Source organism: Pimephales promelas, chromosome 16, assembly GCF_988280905.1.
Source record: "Pimephales promelas chromosome 16, fPimPro1.hap1.1, whole genome shotgun sequence".
NCBI lineage: Eukaryota > Metazoa > Chordata > Actinopteri > Cypriniformes > Leuciscidae > Pimephales > Pimephales promelas.
In genome coordinates this window covers 9,097,363-9,124,695 of record NC_142784.1, presented here as the reverse complement: position 1 = coordinate 9,124,695, position 27,333 = coordinate 9,097,363, and the positions used below count along the sequence as shown (strand labels likewise).

General features: G+C 38.1%; 3 protein-coding genes across 3 annotated transcripts; all 3 read left to right on the top strand.

The window, feature by feature from the left end:
• Positions 1-104: 104 nt before the first annotated feature.
• or55d1 (odorant receptor, family 55, subfamily D, member 1) lies at positions 105-1,070 on the top strand. The gene has a single exon (XM_039691346.2). It carries the CDS (start codon positions 105-107, stop codon positions 1,068-1,070), a length of 966 nt encoding a protein of 321 aa, XP_039547280.2.
• A 7,573-nt stretch (positions 1,071-8,643) lies between these two features.
• LOC120492991 (olfactory receptor 52D1-like) lies at positions 8,644-9,588 on the top strand. Its single transcript, XM_039691345.2, has one exon. It carries the CDS (start codon positions 8,644-8,646, stop codon positions 9,586-9,588), a length of 945 nt encoding a protein of 314 aa, XP_039547279.1.
• Positions 9,589-23,156: 13,568 nt separating this feature from the next.
• On the top strand, positions 23,157-24,161 carry LOC120476151 (olfactory receptor 52K2-like). Its single transcript, XM_039667108.2, has one exon. The coding sequence runs from the start codon at positions 23,157-23,159 to the stop codon at positions 24,159-24,161; it is 1,005 nt and encodes a 334-aa protein (XP_039523042.2).
• The last annotated feature ends 3,172 nt before the right edge of the window (positions 24,162-27,333 follow it).

Sequence of the window (27,333 nt, the reverse complement as noted above, 5' to 3'; positions counted from 1 at the left end):
GCTTAAATGTATGTATATATATATATATTTGCTTATGTTGTTAATTGCTTCTGTCAACATGTTTTCTGCGCATCAACTGTAAACTGTTACTATGAACTGTTTTTATGTATTCAAAGCAAACTTTGATCCAAGGAATGGACAACAGGACACTCAACTTCTCTCATCGGGAACTCTACTTGATTGGATTCACGGATCTGCAAGAGTATCGGCAGTACCTTTTCATTCCTTTTCTTGTAATCTTTGCTTTCACGTTGTTCGCAAACTCAATTATAATGCTAGTGATTGTAAAAGAAAGCAAGTTACATGCACCCATGTACATTCTGATCGGGTTTATGGCAGCTCTTGGGTTTATACAGCCAATATTTCTTGTTCCAAGAATGTTAATCAGTTTTTTGTTTGGTAGAAATATGATTTACAAAGATGAATGTCTTGTTCAAATGTTTTGTCTGCATATGGCAGGTTGTTTCCAGGCGTCAATTTTAGTTTTGATGGCAGTCGACAGATTTTTTGCCATTATTTTTCCCTTAAAGTACCATGACTATGTAAATGTTAAAACATCAATAATATCCTTTTTGTCCTTTTTTTTCCGTAACTTGCTTTGTGTCGCTTCGATGGTCGGCCTGATCGGGCCACTCTATTTTTGTAAATCAAATGCGATTTATCATTGTGTTTGTGAGCATACTTCAGTTGTCAATGCAGCCTGTGGTGATGTGCGCAAGAATCTCGAGGCTGGAACAATCGCTTTCATCATAGTATCATGTGACTGCGCAGTTGTAATCTGCTCTTACATTGTTATTTTTGTCATTATATCTCGCTCTCCTTCTGGTGAGTCACGACAAAAAGCCATCTTGACATGTGGCACACATTTAATGGTCATAGCGTTGGCCTTTTTTTGTGTTCTTGTTGCATTTGTTGGCTACAGGGTGTCTACCATACCGAGAGATATCCGTGTGTTAAGCACCTTGTCATATCATCTTATTCCGAACTGCTTTAACCCTGTAATCTATGGAATTAGAACAAAGGAAATCAGAGTTCAGGTTGTTAAATATTTATCTTATAAGAAATCATGAATCCTATTAACTTTCTCTCTTTCACTTTACTTTAATTGTTCATTGTACTTGAAGGAAAATGTTATTAGTTTATGTTTATATGTATGTGTATGTATGCGTGTTAAACTGTATATATACACACACACTATATGTACATGTTCATTGTGCTTTCAGCAGTGTTTAACCAAGAACTGACCCTTTGCCATTACCAATATCCATACAGAAGTAGTAGTAGAAGTATGTTTTTCCCCAACTATGTAAACCCTATGCCAGCTTTGGCTCCATGCAGGCGTGATGAATCATTCTTCAAGCAAAAGTAACTGAATGAATATTTCAATTCTACCAATCCCAATCTGAATTCTGACTTGTGATGTATCATAATGAGATCATGTTTGTTCGTCGGCCAGAGTCTGGGCCACTGAGCCTGGTTTCTCCTAAGGTTTTTCTCCATTCTGTCACATGATGGAGTTTGGGCTCCTTGCCACTGTCGCCTCTGGTTTGATTAGTTTGGGACACTTAAAAGTCAATATAATTCATCTGACTGTCATGATGCTGCTGTTGTATGAGAACTGGACTGAGCTAGACGATATAAATTAAGGTGACTTGACTTGAAACATTTGCTGTAGTTCTAGAATAATAATCAACACCACATTTTATATATCAAGTCTTTTGTAATAGATTACAAATGCACTTTAACAGCACAGGGAAACTGTTCAGCCTTTATTAACACTATTGATTTTCCAATGTAAATTTAAAGTAAATTTAAATAGGTTTAAATAGATTTTCACTACTGTAAAAATCCGTCAAAGTGAAAATTTGGCTCACTGTCCTTCTGTCCCAATCCTGTTCCCCTCTCTCCTCCTCCCATTGCTTTCTGTCGCCTCTGCGTATGTTAGGCACTTTATCTACATATTTAAAAATATTATCTTAATTTTCTTTGAAATTGAACTCCTCTCCAAACTGATTAGCGTCGAGTGCTATATAGGGAGAATAATGGGATCGGGAAAAGGGTGACTGGAACTTTTTTTCCACTAAACTTGCTGTTTACGCCACTCTCCCACTTCTCAGATCGGGTTGTTTTGCAAATTTGTCAGGCCCAAGAGTGGTGGGCAGATTAAATATAAATGTTTTTTCCATAATTAGTTACACTAAATTAACCGGACAACTCTAATATTTGCACATGCGAATCAACTTTCTACTGCCACTGCCTCTGTACTTTCTGCATGTCTTGATTAACAGATGTCTCATCAGATGTATTTAATTTGCTAAATATATCTACCTTTTCCATTTTGTCTGACTTATTGTGTTTTCACTTACTGCTAAGCAGATGCCATATGACTAATAAAGATCAATGCCATGGGATTCTGAAGCCACAAGAGAATTCATGACAGCACAAGTTAGCACACAGTATAGCACTCAGAAATGTGACTTGTAAGCCAGTATAGGATTAAGTTCCTAAGCAAAGTTCTTCACTAAAGGGTAAAAAAAAAGTTTGAAACACCTAAGCAACTGTATACTTTTAGCAAATATCCCAACATCACAAATATGTAAATATTTGCAGCACATTTACCTCTCAATTACAACAAAACAAAAATGACAGTGTTGAGAAAATAGCAATTAAGAAAGCATCTGTTCATAACAATGTGTGAGCTCTGAAATTCTGATCTCAAGTCAAATAAAGTCACTTCATGTTTGTATAACACTTTATCAAATTTAAAGCCAGCAGCTTTAAAGTATTACCTGTAAGGTAGGCAATTTCAGAGAGGATAGCAATAGCAAGCTAGCTTTGAAAACATAAGATCCCAGCATCCCCAACGCCACGTCTCCTACAAAACATATGAACGCAGACAGCAGAGTCTGCAAAGCATCACGAAAAGAGAGACAGCATTAAATTACCACATGTCTACAATAATAATGAATGTAAACCACTTACAGAGCTCTTATTCAATCACTGGGCAGAATACCCTAACAAAAGGAAAATATATTTAGCAATATATTACTTGAAATATATTGTAATATTTTATTTTTCCTTTCCATTTTCCAATATATTATATATTGGAAATACATGGAATAATATATTAATGATACATATATTATACAACATATTATTATACAATATATATTCATGTAATATACTGCAATATATTGCAAAATATACAAATGTTTGCCGCTTTCAATATATTGAAAATGAATATATATATATATATATATATATATATATATATATATTATTTTGGCATATTTTGCAATTTTATATTTATAAATTACGACTATAATGAATTCCGATTTAAATGGGAAAATGTATTGATAATATATGTAAAGATATAGTGTCACATGTTTAATATATGGTATAATATATTTTAAATATATTTAAAATATGACAATACATATATATTGTAAAATGTATGCACAACATATGTGTACATATATGAGAACATGCCCATCCAATATGTACATATATGGAGATATATATACTTACCTAAAGGATTATTAGGAACACCGTACTAATACTGTGTTTGACCCCCTTTCGCCTTCAGAACTGCCTTAATTCTACGTGGCATTGATTCAACAAGGAGCTGAAAGCATTCTTTAGAAATGTTGGCCCATATTGATAGGATAGCATCTTGCAGTCGATGGAGATTTGTGGGATGCACATCCAGGGTACGAAGCTCCTGTTCCACCACATCCCAAAGATGCTCTATTGGGTTGAGATCTGGTGACTGTAGGGGCCATTTTAGTACAGTCAACTCATTGTCATGTTCAAGAAACCAATTTGAAATGATTCGAGCTTTGTGACATGGTGCATTATCCTGCTGGAAGTAGCCATCAGAGGATGGGTACATGGTGGCCATAAAGGGATGGACATGGTCAGAAACAATGCACAGGTAGGCCGTGGCATTTAAACGATGCCCAATTGTGCCAAGAAAATATCCCCCACACCATTACACCACCACCACCAGCCTGCACAGTGGTAACAAGGCATGATGGATCCATGTTCTCATTCGGTTTACGCCAAATTCTGACTCTACCATCTGAATGTCTCAACAGAAATCCAGACTCATCAGACCAGGCAACATTTTTCCAGTCTTCAACTGTCCAATTTTGGTGAGCTCTTGCAAATTGTAGCCTCTTTTTCCTATTTGTAGTGGAGATGAGTGGTACCCGGTGGGGTCTTCTGCTGTTGTAGCCCATCCGCCTCAAGGTTGTGTGTGTTGTGGCTTCACAAATGCTTTGCTGCATACCTCGGTTGTAACGAGTGGTTATTTCAGTCAAAGTTGCTCTTCAATCAGCTTGAATCAGTCGGCCCATTCTCCTCTGACCTCTAGCATCAACAAGGCATTTTCACCCACAGGACTGGCACATGTTTTTCCATTTTCACACCATTCTTTGTAAAGCCTAGAAATGGTTGTGCGTGAAAATCCCAGTAACTGAGCAGATTGTGAAATACTCAGACCGGCCCGTCTGGCACCAACAATCAAGCCACGCTCAAAATTGCTTAAATCACCTTACTTTCCCATTCTGACATTCAGTTTGGAGTTCAGGAGATTGTCTTGACCAGGACCACACCCCTAAATGCATTGGTGAATACAGGACAATTTACCAGACAATTGGTAGATATTTAATAGATGATGCGTTTGCTGTAATTTGGAGTAATTGTGTCTAGCTGTCACAGTCCTCCGTCTGCACCAGTCTGTCTCGTCATCTGCACTACACTTCCCCGGATCCTTTTGTTTCTACTCCCGGACTCACTCCCCAATCAGCCACCTGTTCCTCGTCCTGTCATCATTATTTTCACCTGTTTGCACCCCGTTTAGTTTGATTCCTCTGTGTATTTAGTTCCTCCTTATTCAGTCTGTCATGGTCGGTCGATGTTAAATGTTACTTGGTGAAACCCTGTCTTCCTGCCTGTATGTTTGAAATAAATCCTTATCTTCGTGTTCATCTGGACTCCTCCCGCTCCTTCTGCCTGCACTCCTTCTTCAACCCGCACCCACACCGTGACACTAGCTTTCAATTCATTGAGTAGCTAAATATGTGATAATGGCCATTTATTATAGAGGTCACATTGTATTGCTAAACTATATGGGTCATTCTATAAAACTGAAGTTTCAATGAAAATGGAAAAAATGGAAATGGAATGTGCTTGTAGCTTTAAGAGTACATATCTTACCTGCTAACAATCCAGTGGAGGGATCATGAAGTTTTGTTTGAAGTTGTGAGGGAACAGGAAGTTCACTAATATTATGAACAATTCAAAAATGTTTTATTACAGTTAGGTGTATACAAAAAATTAAAAAAGTGGGAGCAAACGTTCTCATCAGCCTCTTTTAACAAGAAATATATGGCTTTGGCTTAATGTTTTCAGTAATTATATAGGAAGTATTTAGTCATTACACTGATGCCCTGAAAAATTCTTAATCCAAATCTTTCTCCTGAACAATCAAGTTTTGGATGAAAGTAGCCTCCTATAAACAACTTTAAAAAAAATAAAAGTTGTGACCTTTAATATTTGTGCATATTTTGCTTAATTTCATACTGTACATCTCATGAAAACAGCTCCAAATTAAATTATCTTGACACACATTGCCAATACAGTATCTGTTTACATAAAAAGGCACAGGTTGGTAATTTGCTCAAACTCATTACACTTATTGTGCTAACTCCAACGAAAGGGCTCTAAATTAAGCAGTGACAACAGATTAAATGAGTTTAGGGATCATCCGAAAATCCCAAAGTGATCAAGTGTGCAAAGAGAGGGCCAATTATAACCACTTCAAAACTAATTAAATAACCATCTACTAGATACATCTGCTCATAATTGGCCACTCGTGACTGAGTTACTCAAAATGTTACCGAAACATAAACTGACTAGGTAAAGTAAACAAAAGAGCAATTTACATCACCATGTGTGCATATTGTTGTAGTTAGTTTAGTTTATTTGTATGTCACATTTAAAAACACGAGGTGGCCAAAGTGCTTTCCATTAAAACAATATTCCAAAAAGTACAAAAAACATTAAACACCAAACGAAAAAGACACTTAGAATGCAAGACAAGGTAAAACAAGGTACAATCAACTGCCAGCTCAACCACGCCTGGGCAAGGAAATCTGCTCTTAAATGAGATTTAAAAATACCAAATGTAGTACAACATCTAATGTCCAAATCAGTTTATTCCAGAGGCAAGGTGCAGCAACAGTGAAGGCACAATCCCCTTTGGACTTTAGACTAGATTTAGGGATCTTTAACTGTAATGTTTGAGATTACCTAAATGGCCTTGTCGTCTGATAAACCTGGAGAAGATCGTAAATATATTCTGATGCTAGACATGCAAGGCCTTAAAAACAAACATTAAAACATTTAACTGGACCCTGAAATTAACTGGGAGCAACTGCAGTGAAGCTAGTACTGGGAAAAAACTGACCTGCTTCTTACTGTCAAACCTGCTGCATTTTGTTAGAGTCGAAGGCGATTCAACATTAAACAAGGAAGCCCATGGATATAATGTATTATAATTGTCCAACCTTGAAAATATCCAAGTCTGTATAACCTGGGTTTAATTTTAGCATTGCACCTTAAATGAAAGAAGCCAGCCTTCACCACAGAAGCTCTCAATCAAAGACACCACCCAGATTATTTGCTTGCTTTACATTAGAGGCAAGAGGTCCTAAACAGTCAAGTATGCGAGTTCACTCTAAAAAGAGTTTTAAAAAACAAGAGTGTTAAAAAACTGTATTTTGACACGTTGTGTAGATTTTTAACACGTTAAAATGTAACTGGATGAACAGCACCAGGTGGAGGGAAGTTTGTGTTTATGAAAATAATTATAGGAAGTATATTTTATATGGTATCCCATAACAAGCTCTAAAATAAATAAAACAATACATTACAATAGATAAATAAAATCTTAATTCATAAAAACAAAGATTACTGGGTGTTTATGGCAGCCAATCACATCATGCCTCTTTTTCAATGTTTTTTTTTCAAATGCTGTTTTCTTCTGTGTATTTATTTTGCACATATGAAACAGCTGATTTTATTATAAGAAAAAAAATATCAGATGGTAATATTGTCATCATGTAGATTTTTTCAAACTTAGCAAGATGAGTTTAATATATGAAAGATGACTTATAAAAGGATAAGCAAGGTATTAACTCATAATTTGATTACAAATACTAAGTGTGCAGGATCTCACAGTCTATGCTACCTTATCCTATACATCTTTAAAAAAAGATGGTTAAAAAATTTTAAGCTGCAACAGAAACGAGTCAAATACAGACATCAAGACTCAGCGTATGAATCTCAACAATGGTGACAATGCTTCATGTCGCTAGTACAAAGCTCATCCATGAGTCACAGCATGCATTGCAGCATGAAACTTTTCGTTTGTCACCACTGCTGAGCTTCATGATATCTGTGTTTGACTGGTTTCTGCTGCAGCTTTAAACTTTCTGACCTTTTTTTTTTTAAGTCATTCTGCGCTTTTGGGTAGCTTTCAGCTCAAAACCATTTTAACTAACAGTATAATTAAAATATATGCACACCATCCATATACTCAAAAACTTGATCAGAACTTGCTGATTATGACATCATCAAGAACCATCTGATCATATTTTCTCTCGCCAAAACAGATGTATTTTATGAAAATACAGTTACAGCAGCCAGAGAAAAACTAAATGAAGAGTAAAGTGGCAAGAGCCCAAATAAAGGAGTCATTAATTACGAGTCTGGTGATTTCAAATAAAACATTCAAAGAAACATCAAACCTCTGTTAATTCTCAATAAGAGCTTGTCTATGTAGATTCATATCTAAAACATCCAAATGTTCATTAAACATCACTAGACTACATAAACACAAATTAACAATACTTTCCAGTGTTCATCCAAACACTGTTGTAAACACAATACACAACGACTACAGTCACATGTGACGCATATCTGACACAAGTTGTGTAACTATACCACATTAGTGTGTAAAACGTTTCAACACACTTCTCTTTAAGAGGAATAGCACATTGTGCTGTCTTTGTAAAAACAGAGATGTGTTCAAAAACGACACAGGTTGTGTGTTAAATTCTCATGTGTTAAAATTCTACACATGTCATTTTAACACATCTCTTTTTGCAGCATGGGTAACCTAATGGAGCTAAATACTAGGCATTCCCTTTTAGCTTCATTAAGTTGTAAATAAATCAAAGCATGCAAAAAAAAAAAAAAAACAGTCTGAAATGAATGCTGTGACTATGTGGTCCAATTAAACAAATCCCCATGCAATGCTGAGGGAGGGAAACAGAATATTTAAGAGCAGGGAAGAGTTTGCTCATTGGTAGGGAAAGACAGAGCAGGGGACAGGTAGATAAGACAGACTGTTTCATGGAAGTACAGGAGAACTTTAAACTTAATATGAAAAACAATCATTTTGCTAAATCTTCTTGATTTTTTTATGCTTAATTTGTTAGGATAGGTAATGTTTTGTCATTGTTTTGTATATATTTCAAACGTTTATATTTTATGTATTTGACATTGAGATTAACAAGTTTATTTTTGCTGTTTTATTTTTGAAGGTCTGTACTACACACTTTTAAAAAAAGCAGAATGGGTGACCAATCAAACAACAACTCTTTTACTAGTTTCCAGTTAATCGGGTTCACAGACCTTAAAGGGTACCGGCCTCTACTCTTCATTCCTTTTTGCATAATCATAATCTATACATCATTTGCTAATGCCATTTTGATTATTGTCATTTCAAAACATAGAAAATTGCATGCTCCCATGTATATTTTAATTGGACTGATTGCAGCTTTGGGATTTTGTGTGCCCATTTACTTTATTCCAAGGATGTTGGTCGGTTTTTTGTTGGACTGGAATACAATTACACGACATGAATGCCTAATACAAATGTTTTGTTTGCATTTTTCTGGTTGTTTTCAGTCCACCATATTGCTTGGGATGGCTGTGGACCGATTTTTTGCTATTATTTATCCTTTACGTTACAATGATTTTGTAAATTTGACAAACTCACTTATTTTCTCCGCAGTTCTTAGCATTCGGAACGCACTTGCCATTATTGTCATGGTTGGTCTAGTTGTGCCACTTACTTTTTGTAGAACAGATTTGATTTACCACAGTTTCTGTGAGCATACATCTGTTGTCAATCTAGCTTGTAATGATATTACTAAAAACTATTTAGCTCTTACAGTAGCTTTTGGTATAACATCCGCTGATTGTTTTGTGATATTCTGCTCTTATGTCATCATTTTTGTAGTTATATTTCGCTCTCCTTCTGGTGAATCCCGCCACAAAGCCATCCATACATGCACCACACACATAATGACCATAGTAATAGCCTATATTAGTGTTACTGCTGCATTTGTTGGGTACAGAGTACCTACAATACCCCGAGATATCCGTGTCTTAACTAGCGTAATGTATCACCTTGTTCCTGCAATATGTAACCCTATTATTTATGGTCTCAGAACCACAGAAATTAGAACTCAAATTGTGAATCTTTTTAAATTGAATAAAGTTACTTCATATTGATTGTTAAATACGCTCCATGTAAGATATTTATAATATAATATAATTACAAAATTGTCTATTGGAAATTCTATTTAAGAATTTTTTCTAGTTTGTTGTTTACCATATTGTCATGTTTTAAGTGTGTTTTCATTCATGTCTGTATTTCTTGTCTTGTGTTTTGCTGTCAGTGTGTCGATTGGTTCTGTCATTCTCAGGTTCCCTTGCCTGTTTGTCACCATAGTTACATATTGATTAGCGTTTGAGTTCGGGTGTGTCTAGTTAATAAGTATTGTTTGTCCCTCTGTTTGCAATGTACTTAAGCCCTGTGTGTCTTTCTGTTCAGGGTCAGTTCTACGTTTTGACTATGTTGGTTTTTAAGTCCTTATTGCAGAGAATCTCCAGTGTTTTGTAAAATTTTGTGTTTGTTGGATAAGTTTAATAAGGAGAAGGCATTGCATCTGGGTACTGACAACTTCATTTGTACTGCAACCAATGTTTTGTGACACATACATGTATGTGCCTGAGTTCATTCTACTCACAACTTGCTCTGTATTGGTATTAAGACTGCTGCTAGTTCCATTGCACTTATTTGATAACTAAATGTTTAAGAAATTATATTTTATAATGAACTGCTTTATTGTACTCATGCATTGTGTATTGTGGTTAATTTACAACCAAATTGAATAAACATGAATGCATTCATTAATAAATTGTCAAATTATTTTGAAAAAAAAAAATGGATTATTTCCAAGCATGTCTATAGACTTTTGCTTGTAGTTGAAGACTGGCAAAAGAAGAAAAACTTCACTGTGAAGATATGTGTAGGCCTAAATCTAATTAGTTTGATCATTGTGATTAACATGTAGACCAATGCAAACCATGTTTAGAAACACTTACAGTTTACTGATAACTCGGCCATTCCACCTAATGGGGTACGTTTGCTTCTTGTATCTCTTAAAATGAAACTTTCTTTGTTATCTTTTTTCAACACTGAATCTAATACAAGTTTAACTATTCAAAATATGTATTGGTCAATCTCAGGCAACTTTATTTAATTCTTTACAAGATTTGTAAGCAGAAGATAGACGCATGTTTTCTCAGTCTTGTTACCGAAACTGCCATTTACAACACGTTTAAAAGCATTTCAATTAATTCCTTTTTTTCCCCACAAGAAAGTGTTTATTTGAAATAAATTGTTGGCTATTTGTTCAAATAATTTGTGAAAACACTATTAAAAAATTTGTGAAGGTGAAAAAATCACTATTAAAAAACAAAGCTCTTTAATTTTAAAGATGGAAGCCTCAAGTTTTTAAAATTGTTTTATAATTCAATTTATTAAACAGTGGGTTAACTTTATTTTTGTAGAAATAAATGTATTAACAGGAATGAACATTAAGAGGAATGAGTGTGTATGAGAGAGAGTTACATGACTGTGTGTGCACGATATTTCTGTGTTGAAGTGATGTACTATGTGCTTGTGGTACTCCACAGCGAAGGAGGTGGAAAGCGAAAGAAGGAGAGAGAGGGGAGGAGGGACGTTAAGACAAAAAGGGGGGAAAGAGAAGGTTGCGGGTGTGTCTCGCTCCTTCCCTTGCGGTATGCCATGGGTGTTTCTGGCACCTGCATAATATGGGTTCTCTATCTTCTAATCTACAAAGTATAAGAAAGACAGCAAGTCTTTTGTTGTAGACAGGCTTCCTGGAAGTATAGTATTCACATTGTAAAACAATGTCAATTTAAGTAATTGAAACCTTAACACTATTAATAATAGTTAATACTATGTATTCAATATTATAACAACTAATATTTACAGTATTAAATAAAAGAAAAACAGAAGACTCTACTCACTCCTGTTATTTTTTTCATGAGTAACAGGCTGAAAGTAACAAGATTGAGTTTTTACTCGATAGTTTTATTCACTATATAGTTCTCAAGGTTTACTAAAGAACCTGAAAAGTGTTGATTTTAGCATTATATTCAGGGGCTCGTTCTTCGTACATCGCTAACTCACTTAGCTGGATTTGATTGTTGGCGATTTGGCATGATCTTGGATCGTTTGGTTCTTCGAAGCTCATCCTGGGCTTGCTGTCATAGCAACAGGTGCGTTAGCTTGAACCTGCTCACGAGGCTTATTTCATGTAAACAGGATTAGATTGCGGCTTTATAAGCGGAGGTGATACGGGAAGTTTGTCGTAGCCATGTCTTGTCCATATTTACGACAGCGACCTGTTGCGGAAGGTGCGAGGATAATTTGCAGAGCTTTTCGAATTAATCGCGTATTGTGGGATAGACAGGACCCTTTAGCGCAGCACGACAGTGTAATATTTTACAGAGGTATCGTTTTTCTCGTGAGGGTGTTATTTACATCATTAATTTGCTGGAAACACACATTAAATGTTCAACATGGAGGAGTCGGGCTTTGACAACTGCACAGACTGTGTGCATTGCCCTGAGATTCTTTGCGAGTGGCACGTTCACTTAGAGAACTCAAGCAGTTTTTAGGGGTTTTTGTGGTATTTTCAAGCCACTTAAGAACCCAGGTTGTAAAGCAGAATTTTTTTGCTATTGCAGGTACTTATAATTGTTAATGACATGCAATCATGACCATGCCAAACAATATGGTCCTTCAGGCTTCCCTAACGTGATTGGTGCCATAGACTGCACACATGTCCCCATCAAGGACCCACCAGGGCCCAATGAAGGGGATTTTGTGAACCGAAAGCGGGTTCACAGTGTAAATGTGCAGGTAAGTTACCAGATTAGTAATATATTACATAAAAAAAGGAATGTAATCAAAAAGTATGCAGTTGACTGATTAAAATCTCTTAGATGGTGTGTGACGCTATGTTCCATATAACAAATGTGGAAGCAAAATGTCCAGGATCAGTGCATGACTCAGGAATTTTCAGAGAGTCACATTTATGCACATTATTTGATCGTGGTAAGGGAACTTATAAATGTCAAGCTCACAGTATTACACACACTTATGCTGAGCCTAACAAAACTGCATTTTTCCATTATACAGGGGATTTTGACGGGATCCCGCTTGGTGACAGGGGCTATGCCTGCAGGCAGTACTTCATGACGCCATTCCCTGACCCAAACCCTGGACCACAAACCCGTTACAATGCAGCTCTAGCCAGGACAAGGGCACGCATTGAAATGACCTTTGAGCAACTAAAGGAAAGATTTCAGTGTCTGAGGGCTGCACCTGACAGGGCCTGTGACATAATTGTTGATATGAATCTCAACAATGGTGACAATAAAAACATAATCTGATACAACTTTGATACAAATATTAAGGCAATTCAGCATAATTTATGAATGCTGCAATGCATGCTGGGAGATATTGATGACTTTTGATTGATGGCTCCCATCATTTACTGCACTCAAAATCTGATTTATCAAATTTACAACTGCAAATGCCTTAAATGATAGTAACTTTTGTGTGAACGTCGTTGTTTTGACAGACCTTTCATCTGAAATTGCCAAAGTCTGCAAAGGTTTGTTTTATTCGGTTGTAGATTTTGTGATTGATATCGTTGTCTCTGATAGGATGCTGCCTAGTGTTTAATGGTTATCTGACTTATCCTCGTAAACAAAGAATTTATTATCTTTATATATATGGGTAGGTCCACAGAGGTTTCCATGTAGTTCCGCCATCTTGAAAAACTGTAATAGCAGAGAGGGACAAAAAGTACTAGGCCAATGCATTGCCACAACGCGTTTTCATTCAGAGCCAGTAACTGAAAACAGCAGAAACGGAGGAGCAGAGCAGTGAGAGGCGCTTCATTGCCCTTGCAAGTTTAAAAGGCTGCATTGCACTGTTATTTTTAATGGCAGAGGAGAAGAAGTCATTGGTAAAAAAGTCCAAAATAGAATGTAAAAGGAAACGTGACCGGAGATTACAAATAAAATTGTTTCAACACCTGATTCTTATTCAAATTAAATAAAATAAAAAATTAGAAGTAAACAATCAGCAGCTGACCAATGATGCAATATGAACCTGGTGTTTTCTTTTATCAATAAACAGGTATGATATCTCTTGTTATAAGTGGTCAGAGTCTAATTAACACACAATAAGATAATTGGACCCTTGTTGATGTCGCCTCCCCTTGAGTGCTACTTAGTGTGTTTACCACCAAGTGTTAAGTTTGACCCTTGTTATTGCAACAAAAACATATTGGACCCTTGAGATGGGTCTAGCTAAACAAAGTCCAGTAATGAGTGATGAATTAGAGCTTTCTAAGAGTTCTCTAACTACTATCATAAGGGGACAAAGTTACACAAAGTTTATCACCATGACTCTTAAATGTCATTCGGACCTTATAATAATTATAATAAATAGGAAAATAAAGCAAAACATAATTTGATTGGCCTGAGATACTGTTATAGGCTCCAATTCCGCAACTCTATATTGGACGAACTGCTTGGAAAAATAATGGATAGATGGAAAAATCACCTGATGCAGCCTGTTCGTATTCTGAACTTTGATCTTTTAAAACTTGCCTTCTACAATTTTGTACAATTTGATTACACCAATGACAAGAAATCAAGGTACAATCTATGTTTTATTGTTATTTACACCTGTTATACACTTGCTAGACCTTGCAAATGCTTAAAGTAGGAAAACAAAATGAGTATAAAAGCAAATGTATAAATAACTACAAATTACATAGAAGTGGAATGAAGGGCACAAAGCAATTTTCGGGAACTTGAAATTTACTTGATCATTTTACTTTTTTGTACAATATGTACAGAACAATATAGAGTTGTGCAAAAGAACAAACCATTGTGTATTTTTTAATAAACATAATGGGCCCTATTTTAACAATCTGAAACGCAATTGTCAAAGCGCAAAGCGCAAGTAACTTTGTGGGCGTGTCCCAGCGTTGTTGCTATTTTCCCGGCGGGATAAATGCCTCTTGCACCTGGCGCAAATCTAAAAGGGGTTGGTCTGAAGTAGCTTCATTATTCATAGGTGTGGTTTGGGCGTAACATGAAATAAACCAATCAGAGCGCCATCCAACATACCCTTTAAGAACAGGTGCGCATGTTGCATGACGGATTGTTATTATAACGGCGGGTTTACCAGGCGCGCGCCAGGAGCGTTCACAGCCGATAAGACCTACATTCTTGTCAGGGCAGTGAAAGTGACGTTGTATGGGGATGGGAGAAACCCTCGCACATCAGCGAACGGTTAAACATTATATACATATGTTTCTTGCCACTATTGGGCAAACACGTCTGATCCTTTAGTACTACAATTAGCCTTAAAAAATGGGTAATAAGGTTTTTTCATCTTTATGTAAACCACAATGATTTCCCTCATGTGTTAATATTTTACCTTGTTATAATGTATGATTTCCAAAAATAAAAACTCTCGGGACTCTCTGTCACATAGTAGAAAAATTACCGTATAGACAGAAGGAGAAGCTCGCAGGCAATTTTTTATCAGGTGGACATGGAGGCATAAAGTCACGGGAGAAGCTTATATATATATATATATATATATATATATATATATATATAGTTCATAAAAGCAACAGTATAAAATATTTCAACAACAGATTTGTCCTGGACGCCTCCCCGGGGAGGTGTTCCGGGCACGTCCCACTGGGCGGAGGCCCCGGGGAAGACCTAGGACAGACTGGAGAGATGTCTCCCGGCTGGCCTGAGAACGCCTCGGCATCCCCCCAGAAGAGCTGGAGGAAGTGTCTAGGGAGAGGGAAGTCTGGGCATCTCTGCTTAGACTGCTGCCCCCGCAACCCAGCCCCGGATGAAGCGGAAGAAGATGGATGGATGGATGGATGGATGGATGGATGGATGGATTTGTTTCAGATTTCAATTCAGATTGTTCTTGGCACGGCTACTAGAAGGTCAGAATGGATGGTCACCATTCTCATCTTTGTCTGAGTCCAGTGAAGAGCCGGATAAAGCCGCAAAGTGTACTCACTTCCCTTCACATCTACGTCGTCAAGCTCAGTTTCAGCCTGCGCCGTACACTTTGCTATCAGGAAGTGAGTGCTTCTAATGGGCTTCAACTTCAAGAGGGGGAAGGAGAGGAGAAAGGAAAAACGAGAGGACTGCAAGGAGCTTGAGGGAAGAGGGGCTCGGCCGTCGAGTTATTCGGGTGTGAGAGGAAGAGAGAGATTTGGACTCGGGCAAGGAGAAAGACGGGCTGGAGGAGAAAGTGAACCTAAAAACAAGTCAGCACCTTTGGTGAGATAAGTTTCGAACTCTAGCAAGATTATGGAATAATTGGAAGTCCTAGTCAAAATACTCGTCTCTGTTCAAATCCAGTTCCAGAAGACGTTAAAAGCTGTGAAATCCCGTTGATGTGGTTGAAAATGCTCACTTATTTCTGTTTGAATCCAGTTGCAGAAGACGCTAAAAGTGGTGGAAGCCTGTTGTTTTGGTTGAAAATACCGATTTCTCAGTGAAATACCGAGTCTAGTGACGAGCCGACTGAAGCCGTGAAGTGTACTCACCTCCCTTCTCTCTGCCTGAGTCCAGTGAAGAGCCGGCTAAAGCTGCGAAGTGTACTCACCTCCCTTATCTCTCTGAAGAGGCGGCTAAAGCCGCGAAGTGTACTCGCCTCCCTTCTCTCAGCCTGAGTCCAGTAAAGAGCCGGCTAAAGCTGCGATGTGTACTGTAACAAAGTTCAGGGAAGAAGGAGGCAGGAACCGGATAATAATAATAAAATAAAACTTTATTTAAAAAAAAAAACAAACAAAATACCTGCCAGCAGCCCCTCACGGACGACTGCTGGCTACCGAAAATAAAATATAAAATACCGGCCAGCAGCCCCTCGCGGACGACTGCTGGCTTACCAAATAAAATATAAAACACAAACAAAAGCAGGCCTGTTCCTCTCTCTTCCCGGGTTTCGGCACCAGTGTAACAAAGTTCAGGGAAGAAGGAGGCAGGAACCGGATAATAATAATAAAATAAAACTTTATTTAAATAAAATAAACAAACAAAATACCTGCCAGCAGCCCCTCACGGACGACTGCTGGTTACCGCAAATAAAATATAAAATACCGGCCAGCAGCCCCTCACGGACGACTGCTGGCTTACCAAATAAAATATAAAACACAAACAAAAGCAGGCCTGTTCCTCTCTCGATCATCCACTCCGTCGCTCCCCCTTTATGGCTCCGCTCCTTCGTGAGAGATGCGAGACCGGTGTGCTTCGCAGGTGCTGCTCATTAGCAATCGCAACACCGGCCTCGCGACTTTCTCTCACGTCCCTCGGCCGTCCTGCTCACCACATGTACTCACCTCCCTTCTCTCTGTGAAGAGGCGGCTAAAGCCGCAAAGTGTACTCGCCTCCCTTCTCTCTGCCAGAGTCCAGTGAAGAGCCGACTGAAGCTGCGATGTGTACTCACCTCCCTTCTCTTTGTGAAGAGGCGGCTAAAGCTGTGAAGTGTACTCGCCTCCCTTCTCTCTGCCGGAGTCCAGTGAAGAGCCGACTAAAGCCGTGAAGTGTCCTCGCCTCCCTTCTCTCTGCCGGAGTCCAGTGAAGAGCTGACTAAAGCCGTGAAGTGTACTCGCCTCCCTTCTCTCTGCCGGAGTCCAGTGAAGAGCCGACTAAAGCTGCAAAGTGTACTCACCTCCCTTCTCTCTGTGAAGAGGCGGCTAAAGCCGCAAAGTGTACTCGCCTTCCTTCTCTCTGCCTGAGTCCAGTGAAGAGCCGACTAAAGCTGCGAAGTGTACTCACCTCCCTTCTCTCTCTGAAGAGGCGGCTAAAGCCATGAAGTGTACTCGCCTTCCTTCTCTCTGCCTGAGTCCAGTGAAGAGCCGACTAAAGCTGCAAAGTGTACTCGCCTCCCTTCTCTCTGTCTGAGTCCAGTGAAGAGCCGACTAAAGCCGTGAAGTGTACTCACCTTCCTTCTCTCTGCCTGAGTCCAGTGAAGAGCCGACTAAAGCCGTGAAGTGTACTCGCCTCCCTTCTCTCTGCCGGAGTCCAGTGAAGAGCCGACTAAAGCCGTGAAGTGTACTCACCTTCCTTCTCTCTGCCTGAGTCCAGTGAAGAGCCGACTAAAGCCGTGAAGTGTACTCGCCTCCCTTCTCTCTGCCGGAGTCCAGTGAAGAGCCGACTAAAGCCGTGAAGTGTACTCACCTTCCTTCTCTCTGCCTGAGTCCAGTGAAGAGCCGACTAAAGCCGTGAAGTGTACTCGCCTCCCTTCTCTCTGCCTGAGTCCAGTGAAGAGCCGACTAAAGCCGTGAAGTGTACTCGCCTCCCTTCTCTCTGCCGGAGTCCAGTGAAGAGCCGGCTAAAGCCGTGAAGTGTACTCACCTTCCTTCTCTCTGCCTGAGTCCAGTGAAGAGCCGACTAAAGCTGCGAAGTGTACTCACCTCCCTTCTCTTTCTGTGAAGAGGCGGCGAAAAAGCCGCAAAGTGTACTCACCACCCTTCTCTCTGCCGGAGTCCAGTGAAGAGCCGACTAAAGCCGTGAAGTGTACTCGCCTCCCTTCTCTCTGCCGGAGTCCAGTGAAGAGCCGACTAAAGCTGCAAAGTGTACTCACCTCCCTTCTCTCTGTGAAGAGGCGGCTAAAGCCGTGAAGTGTACTCGCCTTCCTTCTCTCTCCCTGAGTCCAGTGAAGAGCCGACTAAAGCTGCGAAGTGTACTCGCCTCCCTTCTCTTTCTGTGAAGAGGCGGCGAAAAAGCCGCAAAGTGTACTCACCACCCTTCTCTCTGCCGGAGTCCAGTGAAGAGCCGACTAAAGCCGCGAAGTGTACTCGCCTCCCTTCTCTCTGCCGGAGTCCAGTGAAGAGCCGACTAAAGCTGCAAAGTGTACTCACCTCCCTTCTCTCTGTGAAGAGGCGGCTAAAGCCGCGAAGTGTACTCGCCTTCCTTCTCTCTGCCTGAGTCCAGTGAAGAGCCGACTAAAGCTGCAAAGTGTACTCACCTCCCTTCTCTCTCTGAAGAGGCGGCTAAAGCCGTGAAGTGTACTCGCCTCCCATCTCTCTGCCTGAGTCCAGTGAAGAGCCGACTAAAGCCGTGAAGTGTACTCGCCTCCCATCTCTCTGCCTGAGTCCAGTGAAGAGCCGACTAAAGCTGTGAAGTGTACTCGCCTCCCTTCTCTCTGAATGAGTCCAGTGAAGAGCTGGCTAAAGCCGCGAAGTGTACTCATCTGGAAGAAGAATGCTTTAGTGACTTAAATGGATGTTTGCAAAACTCACTTAAGGTAGTCTGTACTGCAGTGTGATGATTGCAGAGCAGAATCACGGGAAATGCTCAGCTCCGAAGCGAAAGTTTGAATTAGTGAGTTTAGCACGCTTCCATTCATATCCTCTTTGCAGGATGTGGTTTGTGATGCAAAGCCAGTTGCGCTCGCGCTATGGAAGAGTCGCAATTTACATGACGGAATTTGTAAGCGGAAAAACTGAACTCTTCTCTTGCGAGGAAACGGATCTGCTCGTGCACGAGGTTAAAGACTGTCTTGGGATAAGCCAGATTTCACCATATCTTTATGTACACATTATTAATCTTTTACATTGTACTCCATTTATTTGGACTGTGTGTGTAATAAGCAGAGTGTTTAGATTGTACTCTCGTGTCTTTTGACAGTACATAGAATATCGAAGCCCACTAAAGAGTGTTGAGCGTTTCCACATTTGGCTCCTAAACAATGGAATCCTTCCTGATATTGTCCAGGGCTCAGACTCACTCTCCCAGTTTAAACTGTTATATCATTATATTATTACATTGTTTAAATTAATACATTTGTAACTAACTGTGACTTTGTATATTTACATTTCTGAAATACTCAACTTAGACAATTACCTCTGATAACTAGATCACTCTAAATTGTAAAATGGACTCATCCAGTTTCTGTAAAGCTGATTTGAAATGATGTGTATTGTGAAAATGCTATACAAAATAGAGTGCCTAAGTGATGACGTCAATTTGTAGGACAACTCGGACGTTAACAGTGCATGGGTTCCCCGATCGAAAAGCTGCGCATTTTTCACTAGTTCACACGTACATGAAATCAAATATAAATTTGATGCGTATTTGGCTTGCTGTCCGGGGGAGAGCTCCGAGCTCGGAATTTTGCCCGAACCCAGAGTACTCCCCCCTATACTGGGGTAGACCCAGCCGAGAGTGAGGTGATGGGGTGGTGGAGGGATGCTGAGAGACTTGTCGTGAGACATGAGGTGAGAAAAGCTTTATTTATACCGGCTTTCTCTTGAGTTGATTGGTTGCTGAACATGCTCCTCCCGAACTTTGTTTACATAAAACTTCATAAAAAAAAAACACAAGCAGTAATAACTGGTGTGTTTATCAAAAAAAACGTGAAAATATTTAGAGGCTTTGTTCACCACAGACTTTATTTCAGGCGATTTAGCAAAAAACCATTCAAAAATGCCATAGACTTTAGAGCGAGGGAACCGGGAGTGCTAAAATTCTGCGTTTTGGGCTATAGTGACGTGATTCTTCGGCACTCTATTAAAGTGTACGCACGATGTGTATCCGCATATAAGCTCGAATTACTAATGCACCCTTTAAATAACACAAAATAAAATATTGCCCCATTGACTTTAGACCAGGTTTCAATTGATCAGTGTTAAGTCTATTTCAGTTTCCTCAAATATAGCAATGCGCCAACAATGCGCCTGAACCAAGTGTGCCGCACAAGCCCTCAAAGTTGAAGCCAAAACGTCTCGATCGCCCCCCTGTGGCCGGACCTAGTATAGCTCATAACCCCCACCTCCCCATGTTATTCAATGGGACGCGAGACCAACTAAACAATTAAATTACACTTCACATATCCTTCTTCCAAAGATAGTTTCTGTCATTTACTGTAGTTTCTATCACATTGATGTAATTTCAAGTGTTCGTTTTTAAAATAAGTTTGTTTTTAGTTAGTTATGTGATGACAAAACGGTGCTGTGACATCATGATTGACAGCTGTGATTGACAGGTTCTCTGTGCGAGGTAGTCACTGAAGCACCAGCGGACTTTTTTTAATAATGTTGATTATGTGGTTAGTAGTTGTATTTACCTTATTTTAACGATCGAGGTTCTGTAATCAGCAGACATCATTGGAGAAGAACGAAGCAGACAGAGGACAGTGTGCGGGGCGTGTGCTCGCGTTTGATTTAGCGAGAATGAGGGCGCGGCCTTGATTTCGCGGCTTTACTTCCTGCTCACGACTGCGCATGACTGGTCCCGAAACATGCAAGTGCGCAGACTTAAAGGACAACTCCGGCGCAAAATGAACCTTTGGTCTAATTACACATTGCTACCTATAGTCAACCGTTATCTGAGATTTGTTTTCATGATTGCCGAATGTAAATAGTTTTATCTCTAAAAACAGTTTAGCCTATAACGCTAGTACAATGCTAGTATATAGGGCATAGAGTAATGACAAATAAAAATCGCTTGTTATTACCACTAACACGGCTCAAAATAGCCCCACACCAACACGACAGCATAACAAGGGTCCCTACATTCAAACCGAAGCGTTGAGAACGTTGTCAGTGTCCACACAGTTTAATAAGAAGATATTTTATACACACAGTAAATTTCGCGAATACAGGAAGAAGCCATCTTTGAAAAATAGTCTCTACCAGTCGATCTACGAACGCCGATCCAAGTGCGCTGAACTGTGCAGAATCTCATATGGTCCGTTGTTTACGGAAGAAACACAAACACAAACCGTTTACTTGTCTTCAATATGTACACGTAGCCTACTGTTCGCGCTCACCTTATCACCTTATTCACATCTCACCAGCGCACATGGATTGGCGTTCATAGATCGACTGGTAGAGACTATTTTTCCAAGATGGCTTCTTCCTGAATTCGCGAAATTTACTGTGTGTATAAAACATCTGCTTATTAAACTGTATGGACACTAACAAAGTTCTCAATGCTTCGGTTTGAATGTAGGGACTCTTTTTATGCTGTCGTGTTACTGTGGGGCTATTTTGAGCCTTTTTAGTGGTAATAACAAGCGATTTTTATTTGTCATTACTCTATGCCCTATATGCTAGCATTATACCAGCGTTATAGGCTAAACTGTTTTTAGAGATAAAACTATTTACATTCGGCAATCATGAAAACAAATCTCAGATAACGGTTGACTAGGTAACAATGTGTAATTAGACTAAAGGTTCATTTTGCGCCGGAGTTGTCCTTTAAGTTCCAGATGTCAGCGTCATATCGAGACACTGGCGGCTTCAGGTCTCTCTGATGGAAAAGAGCGAAGGGGCGTCGTCCATCTTTTTTTACAGTCTATGGCCTGAACACACCAGCCACAAATGGGCGAAAATGCATTTAAACAACGCAGGGCGTGAAAAAAGATAACTGTATCGGGCTGACCCTAGCAAAAAACACTTGTTGTGCCGGGTGCTGCATTGCGACGGGTGTATGATAGGGCCCTTAGTTTACTTCTTCATCATCATCATCATCATATCCTTATTCAGGACATACATATAAAATGGTCCATAGCACTATGCAAAATAAGGTACATTCAAAATAGAAAAAAAGACAGAAAAAAAATCGTAAAAAATGACTACACAGTCAATATTCCACAATACACAAAAAAGTGTTCAAATATTGGCCTATAGACTAAAGCGCCAGTGATTCCACAAACCTGAAGTGAACCTAACTGCACTCAATGCAGGCTTCACTAGTGTTTTGATGATGCTGTTATGTGACTGCTAGTCTACACATACATCTGTACATGAGATTGCTGAGTACAGCAGGACACGTGAATATATCAACACTAATATATATATCAACACATTATTAACACTTACACACATTTGACTCGCACTGCCCCCTCGTGGCAATTTAAGCAGTTACAGTTACACTTAAAGTATTTTTAAATTGTAAGAATAGATTTTTTTTTTTTAAAAGTGGGCCAATTAAGTCCCAAGTATAATTAAAACAGTACACTTACAATGTCTAGTACATTGATATACTTACTACATAGAGTATTCTTAAAAATATACTTGAACTTTACTAAAGTATAGCCTACTTAATAAAATTAACTTGAAATATTTTTTTCATAAAGGTGAAATGCAAGTGAAAACCTGTGGCTGGTTCCATTTCAACATGGGAATAGTTTACAGACTCATGGGAATACGGCATAGTGTATTTAGAGACCATGTTTTCATTTCAACCTTTCATTTCACTCTTACATGCAAGAAAATGAATTACAATAGTTAAACAAATGAGCAAAGATTTCAGTTGATCAATGTAATGGGGACAGGTTAACGCATGAAAGGCCTATGTTATCAAAGATAACATATCGTGTTTACTATATTACTACAATTTTCTGCTGTTTATATAATGAAACATTAATTGAACATCTAACTTGTAAAAGTCTGCTTGATTTTTTTTCTCTGCACAGCAACACAGTACAACAAAAAAGGCCTCACAAATAAGGTAAAATTAAGTGTATTCTAATGATAATAGATGAAAAGCACATTCACTTTGCATTTTAATTCATATTGTGAAATTGAAATCGCAGAATTGTGAAAAATATTGTAGTTTTATTTTATTTATCACTCTGAAATGTTGGCATCTGGATGGGATTTTTAGGCATTAATTCCTTTTTTATGATTAACAGCATGAAGAATCCGTCTGCACAAAATATTTCATTCACAGACTTCAATCTGATCGGTTTCTACAGCCTAGGAGAATGGAGGCCTTTGTTATTTATCCCTTTCTTTCTGATGTTTTTTCTGTCTATCACAGCAAATAGTTTTCTCATATATTTAATCATATGTCAAAAGTCTCTGCATTCCCCTATGTATGTACTAATAGGTTTAATGGCTGTTGTAGACTTAATCTCACCTATATTTTTTGTACCCAACATGCTTCTTAGCTTTTTGTTTAATTGGAGTGGGATATCTCTAACAGGTTGTTTGATACAAATGTTTGGCCTTCATCTTGTTGGATCATTTCAGTCCACTTTACTTTTTTGGATGGCACTGGACCGTTACTTTGCAATATGCAAACCTCTTCATTATCATAAATTCATGGAAATCTCTAACTTCCTAAAGTTTATCATTTTGCCAGTAATGAGAAATGGACTCCTTGTTATCACCATGGTCTCTCTGGCAGGAAGACTGTCATTTTGTGCAACAAATGTGATCGATCACTGTTTTTGTGAACACATGGCTTTGGTTCAGTTAGCATGTGGAGATGTATCTGTTAATAACATGGTAGGACTATTGAATGCTTTCCTTATACCAACTGCTGATTTTATTCTCATTACTGCATCCTATGCTGTGATTTTTGTCTCTGTGTTTAGATCTGGTAAGGCCCAGATTAAGGCCATAAACACCTGCATTACTCACATTATTGTTATGACATGTAGTTTGACTTTTGCCCTGATTGCGTTTATGTCATACAGAATAAGAAATGATTTTTCTACCAGTAGTCGTGTATTTGTGAGCACAATGTACTTACTTTTTCCAAGTTGTTTTAATCCAATCGTTTATGGAGTGAGAACAAAAGAAATAAGACAAAGGTGTCTTCAGTTTATTAGAGAAGTAAAAATCTTTCCTTTGCAAAGAAATATGTTTTTTAAAATAAAGATCAACAATATTGCTGATACTGTAACATTTTAAAAAAACAATGTGTTTTGTTAAAGCTATAAAGTTTAATATGGCCATTTGAATATATATATATGTAGTTAATAATAAACATAATGTAAACACTGATGATAATTTACAAGAATGATATCCTTGTGCACAATGTTTTTGTATAAAGAACTGGAGTTATTGACTAATTCAATTAGCAAAAAAAAACAAAAAACTTTTTTTACTCCATTTATACTTTTTCCTAATAAAAGAAATACAACCTGTAACCTGTATGTTTTCTGTTAGTTCTTACAGTATACACACCTCTAAGAAATCTATGGAGTAAACAAAACTTACTACCAGAATAAAGTTAAAAAAAAAGGTATTCAACCATTTCATAATTTTTACTAATATAGGGTGTACTAAAGCTTAGAATCTGTAGTTATCTGTAATGATAATCGGAGGTGTAAATTAAGATTCATATACAGATTTAAGTTAAAAAAAACAAAAACAAACATAAATTATTGTCTCCCTCTCCTGGTAGCCGCCTGTATTGCTGGAACAAAATAACTTTTCCATATATATATACAGTATATTTATTTATTTATTTATTTATTATTATAAACCCTTTGCCCATGGCAATCATTACCTAAAACAATTGCCTATGTTATTTTGTTGATGCCATCAGTAATTCATTTTAACAAATACATATAACTTCTTTAAAAACTACATTTTTTGAATTCTTGCTTACCATCTTGCAAGAAATGTATTTATAAAAGTAGGCTATATGGTAAATCATAGTACAACTTACAAAAACATTAAAAAGCAATTTATTTTAAAAGAGAAATGAGATATTTTTCCTTTAACATACCTTCATTGCTAAATGTCCAGGTTCTGACAGCTCTCGGATTTAAATAGAACTGCAATAACAATAAACAAAAAGGGTAATATGCAACAGATAGAAACAGTAATTTACAGAAACTGAAATTTATACAACTCCCAAAAACAATACAGAATTTACGCCAAATCGCAGGGCTGAAAAAATTCCCCCACTGACCCACATAGTAACATAGTGACGGCCTAGATCCGGCCCACATCTGGCACATGTGAAAAGATGATCTGGCATTCCCACATCATTTCAGCCTTAATTACAAGCAGAATCACTGAAGGAAATAAGAAGAACAGAAAAAGAGACGAGCAAAAACACAAGAACTAGAATTGACTTCATCCACTGCAGATGAAATCAACTGAAGAGAAAAGAAGACATTAAATCTCTGAAGATCTCAGCAGAGGAGGATTAAACGACTCCACAAACAGCATTACCAGCTTCACTTATTACCAACCAGACTGACTTTATTTCTGTCAGACGTCTACAGAAGGTTTTATTGAGAATTAAGAAGGGTTTAACTTTAATGTGTTTCATCTGAAGTCACCATAACAGTGTGTCCAATAGTTATTCTCATTTCTGTTTCTTATTTTGTCATTTTATCCACTTTATCTGGCAAGACCCACATGAAGACCATTAATTAACACATGCATTATGCACATCATTGTGGCAAGTAGATTAATTTTTACTGTGATTGTATTTATGTCATAAAGAATAAGAAACCAGTAGTTGTGTATTTAAGAGCACAATATACTTTTTCCAAGTTGTTTTAACCCAATCGTTTATTGAGTGAGAACAAAGGAATTTGACTGAGAATGAGGTTAGTGTTTTAAAATTTTAAGGAAAACAAATATATTGAAAGATAGCACATACAATCTTACTTTTATTTAAAGCAAACTGTGACGGGTGCGTTGCTCACCTCACATTAATTCTATCATGATTTATATTGTTTATTCTGAAGTACAATTTATAATTTATTATGGTTTGTTACTTGATTTAAAATCCCTTAGTATTATTAATAAACACAGGACAAGGTTATGAGTTAAACAGTTTATTAAAGTTTGAACGTATGGAAGGGTGCACACACTACTTACATTCTCTCTTTACTGGTTGATTTTACCTGAGTCCTGGATTCCTCTGGTCCATGGAGTGAGCGGCCGCATTCCATGTGAAGGCCAACAAAGGAAGAGGCGGGGCTTCAGCCTCCACTTTTGAGCTGTTCCAGAGGAAATTGGACTGTACCATCTTGATCCGATAAGGAGGGGGATTCCTTTTTATTATTTCATCCAGTTTAATTTCTATTTTGTTTGTTTGAAGTAGTTTTGTATTGCGCTTCAAGCAGTTGATTAAATTATGTTTCTTATGATAGTGTATATTTTTAGTTAAATATTTGTTGTTAATTGGGGAAAGATTTATTTTTGATACTTACCTTTTCTTTTTTTTCTTGGTAGAGGTTAAGGGGTATATTTAGGAGAGGGAATGTGTGAATTGTAGTCAGATTTTTGCCCAGCTATATTAACATCATGGTTTGCTGACCTTAGTTGTTTTTATTTTGTTTACCAGGGGAGATTTATTTATTTTGAGGCCAGTTTAATTTTTGTTTGTTTCAGTTGACTTCCATCTTAGGTCTATGATTTTTATGGACTTTATTTTGGAAATTACTTTCATTGGATCTGCCCCTGTGTGTAATTATTATTTAGAAGAAATAAATCTTCTTTCTTGTTTACAACCTGTCCTGCCTGTTCTTGGCCACGCCCTTACACAAACTATGCAAATAAAATGCATATTTTGGGGTTATATGCATTTTTTGTCATTTAAAAAAATACAAAATTGTTATGCTAAAAGACAAGGACTTAGAGACAAGGACTTGCAGGAAAAATCGCAGCCAGACACACACACAGACACATAAACACAGGCAACAGCCCTCCCCTCCACTCGAGGTGGTATGTCCAAACTCCCAGATTTCCGCAAATGCTTTGAATTCTGCACTCGAGAATTGTGGACCATTATCCGACCCCACTTCATCTGGGATCCCATGTTTCGCAAAGATATTTTAAAAGCTGTCACCACATGTTTTCTTGTTTAGCAATCTCCAGAAACTTTGAAAAGTAATCTACACACATCAAATTTTTACCTCTGTCGTCTTCGAACAAGTCTACTCCTACTTTCGCAGAAACTCTGAGTCGAGCCTACCTAAAAGAACAAGCGTAACCACTTCTGGAAGATGAGTTACAAGTTCATACTTTGTCAGTTTGTCTGCCAATCTCAAAGGAAAAGCAAAATACAAAATACAAAGCAGCAACAGCAGAAGATGAAGAGTTGCAAAAATCGTGG